The 17,536-nt window shown below is 33.9% G+C and overlaps 1 protein-coding gene across 2 annotated transcripts in view; it reads right to left on the minus strand.

Annotated features, from left to right (window-relative positions):
• The window catches only part of Pof1b (POF1B actin binding protein), a 72,048-nt gene that overhangs the window by 12,021 nt on the left and 42,491 nt on the right, over positions 1–17,536 (minus strand). For both annotated transcript variants that reach the window (XM_028874753.2, XM_028874752.2), the window contains exons 7-15: positions 15,626–15,756; positions 11,305–11,332; positions 9,932–10,006; positions 7,676–7,768; positions 6,719–6,832; positions 5,556–5,708; positions 5,149–5,268; positions 2,880–3,008; positions 1,970–2,052 (exon numbers count right to left, since the gene is read on the minus strand). In XM_028874753.2, the coding sequence (XP_028730586.1) occupies positions 1,970–2,052; positions 2,880–3,008; positions 5,149–5,268; positions 5,556–5,708; positions 6,719–6,832; positions 7,676–7,768; positions 9,932–10,006; positions 11,305–11,332; positions 15,626–15,756 (926 nt within the window). The remainder of the gene's footprint in view (positions 1–1,969; positions 2,053–2,879; positions 3,009–5,148; positions 5,269–5,555; positions 5,709–6,718; positions 6,833–7,675; positions 7,769–9,931; positions 10,007–11,304; positions 11,333–15,625; positions 15,757–17,536) is intronic.

Raw genomic sequence — 17,536 nt, forward strand, 5'->3', positions numbered from 1 at the left:
GGTCATCTCCTATAACCAGGCAAGACTTCCAGTGGGGGGGATTGGGACACCAACCCAGACACATAACCTTCAACTTACAATTTGTCTTGCCTACAAGATGTGCTGGGGTATAGATGGCACAAAAATTATAGGAATGTCCTACTAATGACTGGTTCAGATTGAGACCCATGCCACAAGAGAGATCCTATCCCCAATACTACCTGGAGGTCGAGGAACCAGAAGCTGGACAGCCCAGAGACCTAGGATAGAACCAAACATGACTAGAAAAAAAAAACAATAAAATGATTCCTAATGATATTCTGCAATACTCAGTTGATTGGTGCCTAGCCCAATTGTCATCAGAGATACTTCATCTAGCATCTGATGGAAACTGATGCAGAGAGGCACAGTCAAACATTAGGCAGACCTCAGGGAATCCTGCTAAAGATAGGGAGGAAAGATTGTAGGAGCCAGAGCGGTCAAGGACACCACAAGAAAACCCACAGAATCAACTAACCTGGGCTCATAGGAGCTCACAGAGACTGAACTACAACCAGGGAGCCTGCATGGGACCTACCTAGACTCTCTGCATATACATTACAGTTGTATAGCTTGGTCTTCTTGCGGGGCTCCTAACAGTGGGAGCAGGGGCTATCTCTGACTCTCTTATCAGCTTTTAGGACCCTATTCCTCATACTAGATTGCCTCATCCAGCCTTCAATTTGGTATGCCATGTTTGACTGATATCCATGGGAGGCCTGACCTTCTCTGAATAGAGACAGAGGAGGAGTAGATGGGGTGCAGAGGGGAGATGGGGGGAGGGATTGGAAGGAGAGGAAGGAGGGGAAACAGTGGTCAGGTAGTAAAATAAATAAAATATATACTTAGAAAAAAATAAAAACAAGAATTGACTTTGGAATCAGAGGTGGTCAATAAGATCAAGGAAACAGTGTTTTCCAGAAACAACAGGGCAGGCACACATATGAACTCAGGGTGATGGTGACAATATGCACAAGACCTGTACATACTCCAGCCAAAGGAATAAAGAATTTGGTGAGGAAGGAATGAGTTAAAGATAGGCTTTAATTTTAAAAGTCCCCATATGTGTGCGTTAGAATATTTACTATTTTTAAAATGTTGATAAGAACTAAAATATTATATATATTTTATGAAATGCAGTGAGAACTTAACAAGGTTTAAATACATTGTGTTTTACATAATTCTACAAACTTATCCTAAGATTCATATAGAAAAGCAAGAGTCAACTAGTAGGAAAAATAATCTGGCTTTAAACTTACTAAAACCTATAGGATTAATAGTAGTGTGACAGTGACATAAATACAAAGAGATCAATGGAATAAAACCAAGATTCTACAATAAAAACTAGTCAATTCAAAGTGGAAAAGGAATTTAATGGAACTCTATCCAAAGAATATATGTATTTCATATGTGTTTATTATATGCATCATTTATATAAATATATTGTGTCATATATGTGAAACATATGACATAATGCAAGAGTGTCATCAGTAGTGAAATACTGTTTGTAGTATACAATGGCACAACAGTTTTGGAAAGCAGTGAAACTACTACTATCTTACCCAGCAAACTTCACTCCTAAGTCTATATTCAAATGAATTGAAGTACATATTCCACATTTGTACAGAGATGTTCATTGTAGCTTTGTTCATAATAGTCCAAAATTGAGCACAACCTAAATATTCATCACCTGATAAATACATACTGTGTCATACATAATAAACAACCAATTATTTGTTTTTACTTCTATAATATTTAACATACTATCAATATGATAAACAATTGTCCTAATCACGGTAGCAATGTCTTTTTTGAATATCCTTTCTTCAGTGGGATTGCTTACAAGTAAAAAAATAAATTCTTTTTAGTGATATACACACCAACTAAGAGAATAATAACTTAAATTTTATAATAATTTCACATATTAAAGTGTCATTTTAAAGTACATTACTTTTTTGTGGTGATTGTAGTCCTTCCACTACTGGATGGTTGGTTATGGGATGCATATATTTCCTGTCTCAACTTTGAGAGTTCCTTACAAATAAAACATAATGATTATTTAAACAGAAATATAAACATGAGGTAATAAGTTACTAATAACAACCCCCACCACTCCTCCTGTTTTGTTTTTATGTAGTGTTCTAATCCTACTAATGTTGTTCCACAGTAGCCAAAATGCTAAACATGCCTTTAAAGAACCCCAGTAACTAAGGTAGGATGTCAACAATTGACTGGATATGGTTCTCTAAGTATGAGAATGTGAGTTGTTTGTTTGTTCTGAACAATTGAAAAGTAAGGTTAATGAATAATAATAATGATGGTGAAATTTCATTAAGGAAGCAGATTCAGAATCCAAACAGGAATTTATCATGAATGTTACTGCAAGTGCCATTTTTTAAATAATAACAATAAAATATTAGCCCATTATTTTTAGTAGTTCCTTTAGTACCTATTGTATGACAGATTTGGGGCTACATGCTGCTGATATAATACAGTTCTTAAATGAAAGAGGAGTTCATGACCTTAGAATGAGCTCACAGGCTTTGGAGAATTTCACTGCTAATGAAATATAAATTACATGTCTTAGAAATAGTAAAGGTATAACACTAGTCTTTTTTTATTTAACTTCCATTCCTGCCTTCAGTTGAATTGCAGAAATTTTACTATTCACATACATGCTCTCATGTGTAGTAAAGTATATCTTGGTAATGCATCCTTTCCTTAATGTTTTAAGAGTCTAGCCTTTAACAGCTGAACCATCTCTGCAGTTCAATGTGTCCTAATACATGGGAAGTAATTGTTCTATAGAACCTAATTATACTTTTCTTCTCCACCCTGTGTTTTCCTCTTCTTTTTCTTACCTCTGATTGACGCTTTATAAGAGAATCCTTCTCTTCCAGCAAGCTCGTCAGTTCATGAAGCTTAAATTGGAAGTCACTGCAATTTCCTTCTCTTTTTGAAACATCTTTTTGGTACTGATTTAATTGAGACTAAGGATTTAGAAACAATAATTATTATGATGCTCTTTTTTAAAAAACATACAACTGAATTCCAGTGAAGTATAGTTATATCAAGTCACATAGCTAGTCATCAAATGAAAAATGCTATATCAATTTCCATAAATGTCTATAGAATTTTATTGATATAAAATATAACTTAAAAGTGTTAGTTAGATATTTCTAATTTTAAACAATCTGTGTTTGCTATTTATGATTAAGTACAATAATTGCTTTAGGCCATAACAATAAAATAAAGCTAAGAAAATAGGCATTTTGGATTTCTTCAAACACTAATTAAGGCACCTTCAATCTTAATGTTATACTGTGACTTTTAGTTCACAAAATTACTTTTGATGTGTGTCTTAAATGAATTTTCACAGAATCCCAGGGAGATAAGCATTATTTTCAAGAGTTAAATGAATCCTAGAAGTAACCCAGAATAACATAATAACGGCTGCAACTCAAAAAAAAAAAAAAGATGCCTGAATAAATGTCCTGTCTCTCTTACTTCCCCATATGTGGATATAGAACCTACTTGGTTAAAGTGTTACTAATAATGTTAGGTTGGAAAAGAGGAAACCAGTGGAAGATATTTGGTAGAATAAATTAGTAGAACTATTATCAAATTAAGTTTTGTTCAATTTATTTTAGAAAACAATTTCACTGGTCATTTTGTCTACTAAGATATTTAAATGCATCTGTCTACATTTAGGACTCAGTAAATTAAGGGTTAGTTAAATCCATTCAACATAGAATTATAAGGCAATGTACTATATCCTTGCAAATATCCTAATTAAACAAAATCCAGTATAACTTATCATGAATGACAAAGTCCTTAATATGTATAATTTGTTAAAATACAGAGAACAAATGATCATAAGGTATCCAGCCCCAATTGATATATCTAAAACACAATTTATGAACCTAAGGCTCAGGGAACATCATGGAAGAGGGTGCAGGAAGCTTGTAAAAGCCAGAGAACCAGTAAATCTGCTGTGAGATTGACCCTTCTAGAAATGACTGGGAAATTTCACCCATGATGCTTCAATATTATGCCTGCCTAAACAATACCTGAAGAAGTATGACAATAGACATGTTAACACAGAATGGGAAAATCTCACCAGGCTGCAGCCATGGACAAAGAACTACAAGCAACTAAGGAATGCAGAGAGTGGGAGTAATAGGTTTCCCTAGGGATGAATCCCTTAATTGGTTATTCAATACCAATATATACACACACAAAACACTAAATAGCTGAGCAGGTTGTATTTATTTATTTAGGCATTTGTAAAAATATGTAATAATAACATTTAAAGAAAAAGAGGCCAGGCTCTCGAGAGGGAGCAAAGGATGGGTATAGAGAAGGGATTTTAGGGAGGAAAGAGAAGGAAAATGGAGTAATTATTTTTTAATTTAAAAAAGTTAACTAAAATATTTATAATCATCCAGCTAAACTATGGCTTAGCTATATAATTTTAAATATTACAAGTTTCTGAATAAACATGCATTAAGTAATATTATGAAGGGTCCTCCACCCATTTCCCAAATATAAATTGCTAAAAATTAATAAAAATCAAGATAATGAAATTAATATTCTTTTTCACCATCTGAGAAGAAAAATTAACCTACAGTATAAAATAATTTAACTTGAAATACCAGTTAGAAATTTCACTGTTTTTTAATATTCAGAAGTATATTCATAAGAAAAGGTTTAAAAAAATATTTTAAAAATCAACTTACTTATTTTTCTTTTTAGCTTTAAAATTATAAAAATCATTCTATTTATTTTTATTTTTAAGAGTGGTAGGGTGGGGGAGTGGTGGTAATGGTGATAGTAATTATTATCTTTAATAAAATTTACTGTATTGAATTATCTGTTCATGCATGTGTGTGCATGCTTGTATGTGCATGCAGAGGTCAGAGGAGGGAGATAGATCTTGCAGAGCTGTAGCTATAGGCCTTTGAAGGATATGCCTGGCTTGTTACATTGGTGATGGGATCCAAACTCTGCTCCTCATGATTGAACAGCAAATGTTTTTAACCTCTGAGTTACCTCTCAAGGTCTAACATCACTATTGCTTTTAAAAGTTTATATATATGCATGCATGCATGCAGTGTACGATCAACATACCCTTAGCTTGCCAATTTCTCTGTCTTTCTCAAGTCTCAAGTTTTTCACCATCTCCATATAATGGTTGCCAATCTCATCCATTTTAGCTTGTAGTATCGGGCCTGTGCAAGTCTCAGATACCTATACAAAATCAAAATAACTGTCTGTAATTGGATTGTTAAGAAGGAAATATATATTAAGTTTTAATATTTACTATTATATGAATACCATGTGATTAAATAAGACATTGAAATAATAAAAATGACCATGAGAAGCTATTTGATAAGGTTCAGGTGTAAGAATAATAAAACTTTCATTTAAGGTCAACAGAAGGGAGTCAAAGTACTTCAGAAGGTAAAGTTTTATATTCTATTAACAGTGATAGCTTTATAATTACATAACTAGGACAATATGATAAAAATTAGTACCTGTATTCTAAGGTTTTTATTCTCTTGCTCTAAATTACGTTTACAATATTCAAGTTCTTTTAGTCTATATTCCATATCTGATAGTGTATGTCGAAGAGAAAGGTTATTTTCTTCCAGTGTCTGACATTTTGAGCTTGAGTCTTGAAGTCCTTGCTGTAAGGAAGACACAAGTCCATCCATAAGAAAAATGCATTTTGATTTTGCAGAGGAAATGTCCTTTTAAGTGATTCATTGAGAAAATTGAAGCAAATGTTTTCAAACTGAATCTTTTTAAATTCTTGTCTTTAGATGATATTTTAAACATCATACTACATATTATGCTTGTCCCTAATCTCATTTGCCTAACTTGAGCAAAAAGAAGTAACATTCATATAAAATGTTCAGTGTCCTGGACCTGCCTGGACTGAGTCTACCAGGTTGATCGCAGTCCTCGGGGGAGGCTTTTCCCTGGAGGAGGTGGGAATGGGGAGTGGGATGGGGGTAAGGGAAGGTGGTGGGAGGGGGGAGAATAGGGGAACCCGTGGCTGATATGTAGAACTGAATGGTATTGTAAAATAAATAAATAAATAAATAAAAAATTTTGTGTCTCAATTTTGTATTAGATTCTTGATAGATTCACCACATCATAGTATGCTAACAGTCACTAAAATGGTCATGCCCTTGATTGTGGTAAAAATAGCAACTTTGTAAAATCTTTGGGCAAGCCATGAGACAAAAAAAAGAGAAAGAACTCTAGGGAATCATTACAGTTTGCTTAGAATTATCTCTGCTCAGACAACTATAGAATGGGCCTAAGCTCATTCCCTTGTTTATTCAGTACACAAATGTAAGATCTACAGAAGCTTCTTTTTCCCAATTAATGTATCATTAAATTAGATGAATGAGTCAACGTAGACTTTCACTGGCAATTCTTGTTGCTCCAAAATACAGAGAACTGTGTGTTGTGTGTACTATATAACACATAAGGTTGTCCTTTTTTTTTTTTTTTTTGGAGGACATTCAGTTGTTGAAAATATGCGAAGCTGTTCAATTCTCAGATGAAGAAATTGTTCCATCAGATTTTAACACTGTCTGGGTTGTATCTCAGAACTTAAATATGCTAGCACTTGTGCATATGGAAAGCTATCAATCTAGAGTATCACCTACAAAAGACATCAACTTACTTGCTGTTGGCGATTATTTGCTCTCACTGATGCCAAGAGTTCTTCATACTCTTTTATTTGATTTTCTTTGAATGCCAAGTCCTTTTCAAGTCTTATCTTGTCATTTTCCAGTGACTAAAGGCAAAATTACGTATTAGGATTGGAGTAATATAAAATTATTAAGAGACAAAGTCTTGTTTATGTTGTAAAATTTAAATAAAAACTTGTTTCATCTGTCATTGCTTAACAAAGTAGAATTCTTCAAAGTCAAGCAAAATATAAGATAGAAAAACACAAACTTTGAACACCTGTGTTAAAAGGGATATTTTGATGGATTGGCTACTGCTAAGTGCAATGAAGCAGAAAGTTCTCAATCATTTTTATGTTTTACTTCAATGTACAAAGACTTCTTAATCCCAGCAGGTGGAGAATTTTCAAATTAAAGTCCAACTACACTCATGAGAATGCAGAAATAAACCAGAAAAGTAGGGAAAAAAAACATTCCAAAGTCCTCAAGGTGTTTTTCATTGTGAAGAGATCATTCAGAATGTATCTACTTGATGGTACCAAGAATACCAATTAAAATAAAAAATAGGAAAGGTTAACTATTGGGAGGAAGGGAGTTTCAAGCTTTTTTAAAAGAGAAATTCAAAGTATGCTTTATTATCACAGGAAAGAAGAAAATTTTTATTAAATAACTACAGTTATTCTAGTTTTGTAGGTGACTCTTTGGCTTTAAGCATTAAATTATCTTAGTGGTAAATTAAATAATTAGTGCATATCAACATACATTCATGTATTCATGGGGCAGTTCTTTTGTCATCTTTCAATGCTAATTAGCTGTTTCACAAATAATTTATGTCTAGGTAGATGTAATATTGTTGCAATACATTTAAAAAGTATATTTAATATTTTTATTTCTGTTAGGAAGCAAACAATCAGAAACACTTTGGAAAGAAGTGTCAAAATCAATCTTACTGTCAAGTCATTTTGAAGATGTCCAAGTTCTTCCCGTATGTTGCTAAACGTGGACAGCACTAGTCTCAGTGACCTATCTGACATACCCCTCATCTGGGAAAGAAAGCAGTTGATGGTTTATTTGTACTAATGTTTCAAAATAGATAACACAAGCAAACATACTTTTTTTCTGTTCCTATGAAGAAAACTTTTAAAAAAAGTACTTTTAATGCATTTTTTGTGATAGTTGCTCATTGTGTAGCCCTGACTGTCTTGGAACTTGATTTCTAGATAGAGCAGGCTGGCCTTGACCTCACAGAGATCCACCAGCTTCTGCTTCCCAAATTCTGAGAGTAAAGGCCTGTGCCACCAAACCCAGAATTTTATACATACTTTTAATTAAGCTACAATATCATCACTTTTCTCCTTCTTTTCCCTTCCTCCAGACCCCTCCCATGCCCTCTCACTCTCAGCACGTTATTTGGTTAGAGACAAAAAGAACTTTCTGAATAATGCTCTCAAGCAGGTCAAGCAACATTCCTCAAAGGATTTCAACTATGCCTTTGGATGACTTTTTTTTCTTTTGTATGAAAAAAGTATCATCTTCATACAGCACAATTCTATCATCAAATTTTGCTTTTATTTTAATTCTTTGTGTAAGTGATTTAAAAAGAGATGAGGCACTTAATTTTCAAGCCCTAAAATGAACTTGCCTAAGTGTGTAGTGATGTGTATGGACTGTGCCTGAGGTAGGAAGAATAAAGAAGTCTGTGGAGTACAGTGTGCTCTGTTCTAAGCCTCACAACTATTGTTTTCAGGCAGTACCCTGCCTTGACTGATTCTGTTTGCCCCAAAGGCTGTTTGCTACATTTTAGAATGTAAGATACCTCACAGCACATTCCTTGAAAAGATGTGTTCATTTTATAAAATGTGTATGAGTGTTTTTGCCTACATGTATAGATATGCATCATGAGTGCCTGATGCCTGGGGAGGCAAGAAGAGGGCATCAAATCTCCTGAAAGTAGAGTTACTGAATGTTGTTAACTTTATATGGGTGCTGGGACCTCAAACCTGATTCTCTGCTATGGCAAAAAGTGATTCATCTGTCCAGCCCCTCAAAAATCACACAAAGCTGTTGAGACTGAATAGGGAACAGAACTAGATTGCTGCATTTTGAATACAAATCCTGAGGCAGAATGACTCCCTGTCTCTGTGGACAGTGCCACCCTTGGGAAGGTGATTCTGAGTAAGCCAATACCAGCATTCCTCGGTGGCATCTGCTTGAGTTCCTGCCATGCTTCCTACACTGATAGACTGTTACTTGGAGTTGTAAGGTGAAATAAACCCTTATCATAGTAATAGAAACCCTATGACAGTAGTTTTATGTTTAGTGTCTGGATTAGTTTGCTTTCTCATAAGACATATATAAGGGTTCTTTTCCCTCTGTATCCTAGCTAGCTTTTGTTTTTTTATTATTATTATTTTTTCCGGAGCTGAGGACTGAATCCAGGGCCTTGCACTTGCTAGGCAAGTGCTCTACCACTGGGCATGCCCCAAACCCCTTTTTATTATTTTCTTAATGCATATTTCCTTAGCTTCTATCTTGACGTGTGGATGCCCCTTCATTACAGGAGAATTTCCTGTTCCTATGGATTCAATCCTTACACATCACAGGAAAGGTAAGGCAATGTCTTTCCATCCTACACTGGCAGTACTTGGAATGGTATGGGCCAGGGAGGAGGGCATGGAATGGATGTGAGGAAAAGAAGGAGAAGACTATGATTTAGAATCAGGTTGTACTAAGGTATGAAAGAATGAATAAGAACAATTCAGAGAAGGTAATTTCTAGATTGATTTCCTGAATGCTAAACATTCTAGTTTTGGTGATCTATCTAAGCTATAATGTGGTCTCTTAAAACACACACACACACACACACACACACACACACACACACACACACACACAAAGACACTTTGAGTTTACTAAGAAATTATTAAAATTAATGTAAGTTAATCTGAAATTTAGTGTTACTACTACTTTCTTTTTTTAATTGAAAATATTTTGTCACACAATATATCCTAACTATACTTTCCCCTCCCTCAACTTCTCCCAGTTCCTCCAGACTTGCACTCTCTTCTGGAACCACTCCCTTTCTGTCTCACAGTAGAAAAGAACAGGCAGGCTTCTTAGAGATAACAACCAAACATGACAAAATAAAATACAATAAGATGAAGCAAAAACTATCATATCAAAGTCAGACACTGATCCCATCTTACCTGCAGAATATAACGAATTTGCTGTTTTGTAAACTCTGACAGCCCTTTAGGAATCAATGACTCAATGTCTTCTGACTGTAAGAAAATGGAATTTATCCATTGAAAACATCAATATTTTAGTCTTATAGGCCGCAGTTTATAGGCTTTTGTGTAAAAAGGCATGTTTGGGGAGATAGCAGAAGATTAAGTTACTTTTCAAAGAATAGTTTCTATGAATACCATTTACAGTTTTACAAATTCTCACTTTTAAATACTTAGTTATATTACACAGATTTTGAAATAATACTAAATTCCAGAGATTGTTAGAGAAAAGATTTGGGCAACCAGCCAAATATTCCATTTCTACTTTAAAAGATCAGTTTAGGGCTAGAGCCAGGTGGCATAGTGCTTCCACAGCATTAAGGGGGTGGAGGAAAAAGCAGTTTCAAACAAAATGGTTACTTATCTGGGTATGGTGCTACATGCCAATACTCTCAGGACCCAAGTGTTTGAGGCAAGAGGAGCAAGGCTTGTGCTACATAAGTTCAAGGCAAGGCCATGATATATATAGCCAGATCCTGTCTCATAAAAGCAAATAATAATGGTGATGGAGATAATAACAATGTTATAATAGTTCAAATTCCACTGAAAATAACATCACTGTATCCTCCAAAACCAAGTTTTGTTGGATGGTAGACATGTTTGAGAAGCTTAAATTTTAAATTATGAAAACTGTGAAATAAAATTATAGATATTATAGGACTTAAAGAAAATTTGCTTGAGGCTATGGTGACTTTTGAGAGATTATAATGTTGCCACAGCAACATTTGTAAGCTTCAACTAAATTTAAGAGAGAAGCTAAAATAAGTGCTTTTCAAAGGCAATTAAAGACATACACAATTATTTTGGTGAATGTAGAATAGCGATACAATGAAAATAATGATAAAATAAAATAATATATAAGAGGCAGTTGTTCTTTTTGTTATACTAAAATAAACTATTTATTGCTTATTAAATTAAAATAGTTTTACAAAATTGCAAATGTAAAGAAATGATACAAAGGTTTTTAAATTCCAATTGATGTCACACACTATATTTAAAGCATATTAGAAGAAATTGATTTTTATTGTATAGATTTCTGTCTTCTGAAAACAGTTTTGTGATCAGGCAAATTTTAATTGTGCACTCAACAATGACAATTTAAATCCTAGTGACAATCACAAAACTATTCTTTGTAGTTATTGTATTTGTAGACATTACAAAGATATAAACATTATTTATTTTACTAACCTGTGTTTCCAGTCTAATAAATATACTAAATAAAAGAATATTACTGGTATCACAATCACGATGTACTTTGTTGTCTATTTAATTTTAATGATTTTTGGACTTACTGCATCTGAAGACTCAAAGTCTTGTTTGCTGCAAGAATAACAATAAAAAGACAACTTTAGGAAAATGGATTCAGTAATTTTATATAAATATGCCTGATCTACTTGTTTTATATTTTGTATATCCTAATAGTACTAGTTTAAGTTAGAATCAAAAATTAATATATATATATATGTATGTATGTATGTATATATATATATATGGAACTTTCACTTAGTTTGACTAAAATAACTTTTCTAGAATTAGCTGACCTACTAAAAATGGGTAACATCCAAATAAAAAATTATAAAATATGCAGAATTATTTAGCACATCATCCATTTTCACCAGTCTGTCTGAGGGTAGATGTAGAAGTGCTTGACAGCAAATGGTCCTTAGGTAATTAAACAATTACAGGTTTTCTCTATTTCTACCTCCCTTTTCTCCCTCTGGTTCTCACTTTCAATTTTGAGTCTAGTTTCTGTTACTGTTTTCATGTTATTCATTCCATTTTATCAAAATGAAAACTTTCAAGATAAGGTCAATTCATTTAATCTATGTATACTAGAAAGACATGAGGTTAGAACAGTATTTGAATCTACACCAAACAAAGCAAAATGATCAAAATTTTAGTTTGACAATAAGATTTTGAGCAAGAAAATGAATATTTGGACAGAGAGATTGAGACAGTGTTTTTGGAGCCAAATTAAGAAGGCGACTCTTATGGGATTGTCAATGTTTATACCAATCTGGTATATGCTCCTGTAGGAATTGTGAAGGCTTGGAAGAATACAGTTACAGTGTTGTCAAGGGCAACAGATCAAATTTTATTTTTGTCTAATTGCTCCTCTGCATGTAGTAGAAGAATGAGGTATGAACATGCACGTGAACATGCCAAAATAAACAGAAAAACAGTTGTATATGTTCTGACAGCAAGACAGAAATAATATTTTAAGTTAAGAGAGTTTTAGTACATTAGTTCCTCCCTTTATCCCTTATGTAATTGCTTATGAGCAAAATGTTGCTTATAGAGATAAGTGGGTCACTGTTAAAAGTCTCTTGCATACATTTATAAAAATAGACAAGCTGCTACAGCAAAAGAGAACTGTACATTCCCATTCCCAGTGCATGCCTAATAGTACATGTACAATAGTTTACATGTATGTATGTGTTTGGCATTTGTTGTATTGTGCCAAATAGATATATTGGGATAGACTTAAAAAATGAAATATCCACAAAACATAACTAAAGCCTAAAAGAGGAGCATTTAGACCTAATCAAGATCATGGGAGCATTTTGCAGAAAAGCTGAGTCATAGTTTATAGCTAAGAAAATAGAATATTTAAAAATATTTGAATACATCTCAAGTCATCAGTAGATAAGTAATCTTATTAATAATATGCCACCTACATCTTCATCTGGAATTTTATGAGGTTAGTTTTGAAATTTTATGATACAGACAAAACAGTACAGTATCTGGCATATTATGGTCATTCAATGAATAGGCTATTGAGGGGAAGAGAAAAACATTAACATAGCAAACTTGTGCAAAAGAAATTGAATGCATCAGGTAGTTCTTTGGGTCATGGGGGAGAAGAAAGTAGTTTGGGTAATTTGAGAAGATGTTGATTAGGTATAACGATCAAAACTTCACAAAAGAGAAAACTTATATTTTATAAGGGAATAAATGTAACAATTAGCTGTACTTTGCTGTATCTTAAATGAATTAACAGTAATGATAGCATACGTTTAGTCAACAGACACTGAGTCCTGTATTTAGCCAAATGAATTCCAAATTACATAAAACAGCTTTTGTGTAGCTAGCTCCCTAAATACTATGGACGGCTGACAGCAGGTGAGTTTTAGAAATGGTAGTAGAAAGAGATAGTGGAAACAGAGTCCTAGTGAGAACATTTGACTTACCTAAAGTTAGCATTTTGCTAAGTGGGATAGCCAAGCAGATAAGAACAAAAAGTAGTTGAGGAAATTGGTAGTAGGAAGGTAATAAAATTGATAGAAAAGAGATGGGCAAAAGATTAAAAGAATATATTAAAGGCACTAAATATAAATGTTGATCTGGAAAATATATCGCTTCTTTAACTTAAAAGGTATACAAAATAGTACATATTGGTTCATACCCTCTATATTGATATGCTATATAAGTTCTATATTATAAAAATTTAAAAGCAAAAGAATGCAGTCAATGAAAATGTTGAATTAAAAAAAATCTTTTGACATTCCTTTATCTTCCAAATTACTTTGTAATTTGCTGTCACAGTCATGCTTTGACTAGATAGCACTAGGTAACTCATTCAACAGCCATGTGCTGTCATTAACATATTAATGATTCCTTCAAATTCCAGGGAATCCAAATTCTACTGGTCTGTGCAGGCACCTGTAATCATGTGGTGCACATAAACTTATGCAGGCACACACATGTACACATAAAAAAGGTAAATTATTGAAGCATATATAGTTGTATGTCATCTACTAAATTAAAAAGTTTTTTATTTATAAATATATAATACTCCATAATTTATATGTTACATACAATATATTATATAAATCAATATAGTATGTGATTTATATGTATAAAATATAATCTTTACAGATAAAATATTTGTAAATTGAGAACACATCAATGACATACACATAGTGGTGTATTGGTTGTAAATGTATACATTCTATTATAAATGTAATATGTCAAAACCAAGTCAAAATAACCATATATTTTTAATTGACACATAGAATTATATGTATTCATGAGGCACCAAGTGATGTTTCCATACATGTGTAAATAGTGTAATTTTCAAATAACTTTAAACATTTCTATTATATCAAACATATTTTCTTTATGAGGAAAACACTCAAAATTCCTTCTTCTAGATTTGAAACTTAAAGATCTTTATCATTATCTGTAGTCAACACTCTCAGGTAGCACACTAAAATTTGCCCTTATCCAGCAGTAATTTAGTGTACATTGAGTAACATTTCCACCTTGAACCCTCTACTGCATTGAGCTTGTGACAATGACCATCCCACTCTCACTTTCTATGAAATTCTTTTTTTTAATTACAAACTACGTCATGTGACACTTGCTTTATGTGCCTGTGTTGTTTTACTGAATAGAGTCATTTCCAATTCCATTTATGTTGTTGAAAATGATAGAAGTTTATTCTTTTTTTCTATTGGTAGATTGTCAGATTGCTTCCATTCCCTGGTATCGTGAACATGGGAGTGAAGGTGTGTCTTTTACATACTCATTTCATTGTATTTGATTATATACCCAGTGTTCAGATTTCTGGATCACATGGAAGCTCTAGTTTTCATTTTGAAAGTCCTCCATATTCTTTCCTATAATGACTAGTGTGTACCTGTACATTACCACAATATTCATTTCCTTCTCCACATCTGCACCATCATTTGTTATCTTTTGTCTTTTTAATATGTCAGTCATTTTATTTAGCTTCTTTCCCAAGGAATGGTTTTTGTTATCAAAGTACAATACAAAAGAAAACATACATAATTCTTAACGATCTAAAAGTAGTTAATGAGGTCTCTGCTGATTTTCATAAAGTGCATTAACTCTCCTTTGTTTGGTTTTGATCTTTTTGAGACATAGGCTTGCTATACAGCACCACCGGGAAAAATAAGATATGCAGCCCAGGATGTCATCAAAATGAAGGCATTCTGCCAGTTCAGCCTCCTGAAGGCTGGGATCACAGGTGTGAGGCCACCACAATCAGCTTGATTAACTTTTTAAAAAAATTGTATGCAGTGTTCTGCCTGCATGTATGCCTGCACACCAGAAGAGGGCACCAGATCTCATTATAGATGGTTGTGAGCCACCATGTGGTTACTGGGAATTGAACTCAGAATCTCTGAAAGAGTAGTCAGTGCTCTAAACCTCTGAGCCATCTCTCCAGTCCCCTTGATTAACTTTTACAATGAAACATTTGCTCAGTTCTCTGATATAATTGATCTATTTACTCATTAAGAGTACTGGTATTCTGCTGTAAACCTGAATGTACTCTTCAAAAAGGCTATTTTAAGGGCTATAGAGATGTTCAGTGGTCAGGACCACATACTGCTCTTTGAGAGGATCCAAGTTGCATTTCTAGAACAATGCTGGGCATCTCACAACTGCATGTAACAAAAATCCCAGGGTCTCCAACTACCTCTGAACTATGAGGGCACCTGAACACATGTGGTGCACATTAACTCATTGAGGCATACATGCATACACATAAAAAAAATCTTTAAACGTTTAATTTTAAAATTACAAGAAGAGACTAAATTATTTGACAACTGCAACATCAAGACAAAAAAAATGCATTTATAGTACCTTCCTCCAATTCTCTCCAAATGTTCTAATAAGCAGTGATATAGGTCTGTATTCTTGCGGCTTAGGTCAGCAAGCAACTCTCCAAAATATTTGGGGTCCAATTTTTCAGGGCCATCATCCTGAATTATCACCTAAAGCAAATATCAATTATAATTATAAGCAATATTGTTTTTCTAAGCTCACAGATACATTGATAAGAAAATTTAAAGAATAAAAATTCTATTAGAATCATCACATGAATCAAGTCACTGAATTGTCTATGCATCAGATGTGTATATTTTTAGTAGGGAAAGAATTGCAAGGAAAATCAACATTGAAACAGTATTTTCAATTTAATTTCACTCAATTCTAAGGAATCTAGTGAATGCAAAACTTGAGTAACATTAATTTTTCTTTCTTTTATTGAAAATAGGTGTTTTTCATATAATGTATCTCTGATCACAGTTGTCCCTTCTCCAAGTCCTCTGAGATTCCCTTCATGTTTCCCCTCACTGGACTCTACTGCCGTGGATATCACTCTATTTAAATAAAACACTGATGGCCAGTGACCAGGCAGGAAGTATAGGCGGGACAAAGAGAGAGGAGAATTGGGGAAACAGGAAGAAGGAGGAGAGACACTGCAGCCACCGCCAGGATAAGCAGCATGTAAAGAAGCCGGTAAGCCACCAGCCACGTGGCAAAGTATAGATTTATAGAAATGGGTTAATTTAAGATATAAGAACAGTTAGCAAGAAGCCTGCCACTGCCATACAGTTTATAAATAATATAAGTGTCTGAGTGATTATTTTATACATGGATTGTGGGACTGTGGGGCTTGGTGGAGCCTGGAGAGAAGCCCTCCAGCAACACTCTACACCCTTTCTGTCTCTCCTTAGAAAAAAACAGGCATCTAAAAATAATAATTAAATAAAATAAAACAAAATCTAACAAACTGGAATAGGATAAGGCAAACAGAAGAAAAAGCTAAAGAAAAAGCACAAGATATATACATAGATGCAGAAAGACGCTTGTTTGTACACATAATAATCCCCTGAAAGCATAAAACCAGAAGCCATAATACATACACAAAAGACATTTAAGGTTAGAAGAAGGAGAAGGAGGAGAAGAAGGAGGAAGGAAGGAAGGAAGGAAGGAAGGAAGGAAGGAAGGAAGGAAGGAAGGAGGAAGAGGAAGAGGAGGAGGAGGAAAAGGAGGAGAAGAAAGGAGGAGGAGGAAGAGGAGGAGGAGGAGGAGGAGGAGGAGGAGGAGGAGGAGGAGGAGGAAGAAGAAGAAGAAGAAGAAGAAGAAGAAGAAGAAGAAGAAGAAGAAGAAGAAGAAGAAGAAGAAGAAGAAGAAGAAATAAAAGAAAACGCCCTGTCAAAAGCCTTTTGAGACTAAGAACCTCCAAAGATGCTATTGAGTTTGTTTTGTGTTAGCCATCTACTGCTGAGCATGAGGCATGTATTTAAGAGTGGTTTGTATACCCATTGAGACTCCCTTCAAGAAAAGTGATTTTGTTTTGTTTTGTTTTTTTTTTTTCAGTTGTGAGTGTTTATTAATTGGGAAGAGCTTCTGGGTTAGGGATGGGGGCTTGTGTCCATGTCTTCTCTCAGCACTGAGATCCCATCTGATGTAAACCTATGCAGGTCCTGTGCATGCTGCCACATTCTCTGTGAGTTCATGTGTGTCAGTACTGTTGTGTTTAGTGTTCTCCATCCCCTCTGGAGTAATATTAAATTCTTGAATATAGTTGCTTAAATGAAATAGCTAAATAAATAAATAAATAAATAAATAAATAAATAAATAAATAAATCAGTTTCCAATTATCACCAAATTTCACTTCTTTTTCTTAGTTTTATAATTTGTGTGTGTGTGTGTGTGTGTGTGTGTGTGTGTGTGTGTGTGTGTGTGTGTCTGTGGGTGGGTTTGTGT

Source organism: Peromyscus leucopus, chromosome X (genome assembly GCF_004664715.2).
Source record: "Peromyscus leucopus breed LL Stock chromosome X, UCI_PerLeu_2.1, whole genome shotgun sequence".
NCBI lineage: Eukaryota > Metazoa > Chordata > Mammalia > Rodentia > Cricetidae > Peromyscus > Peromyscus leucopus.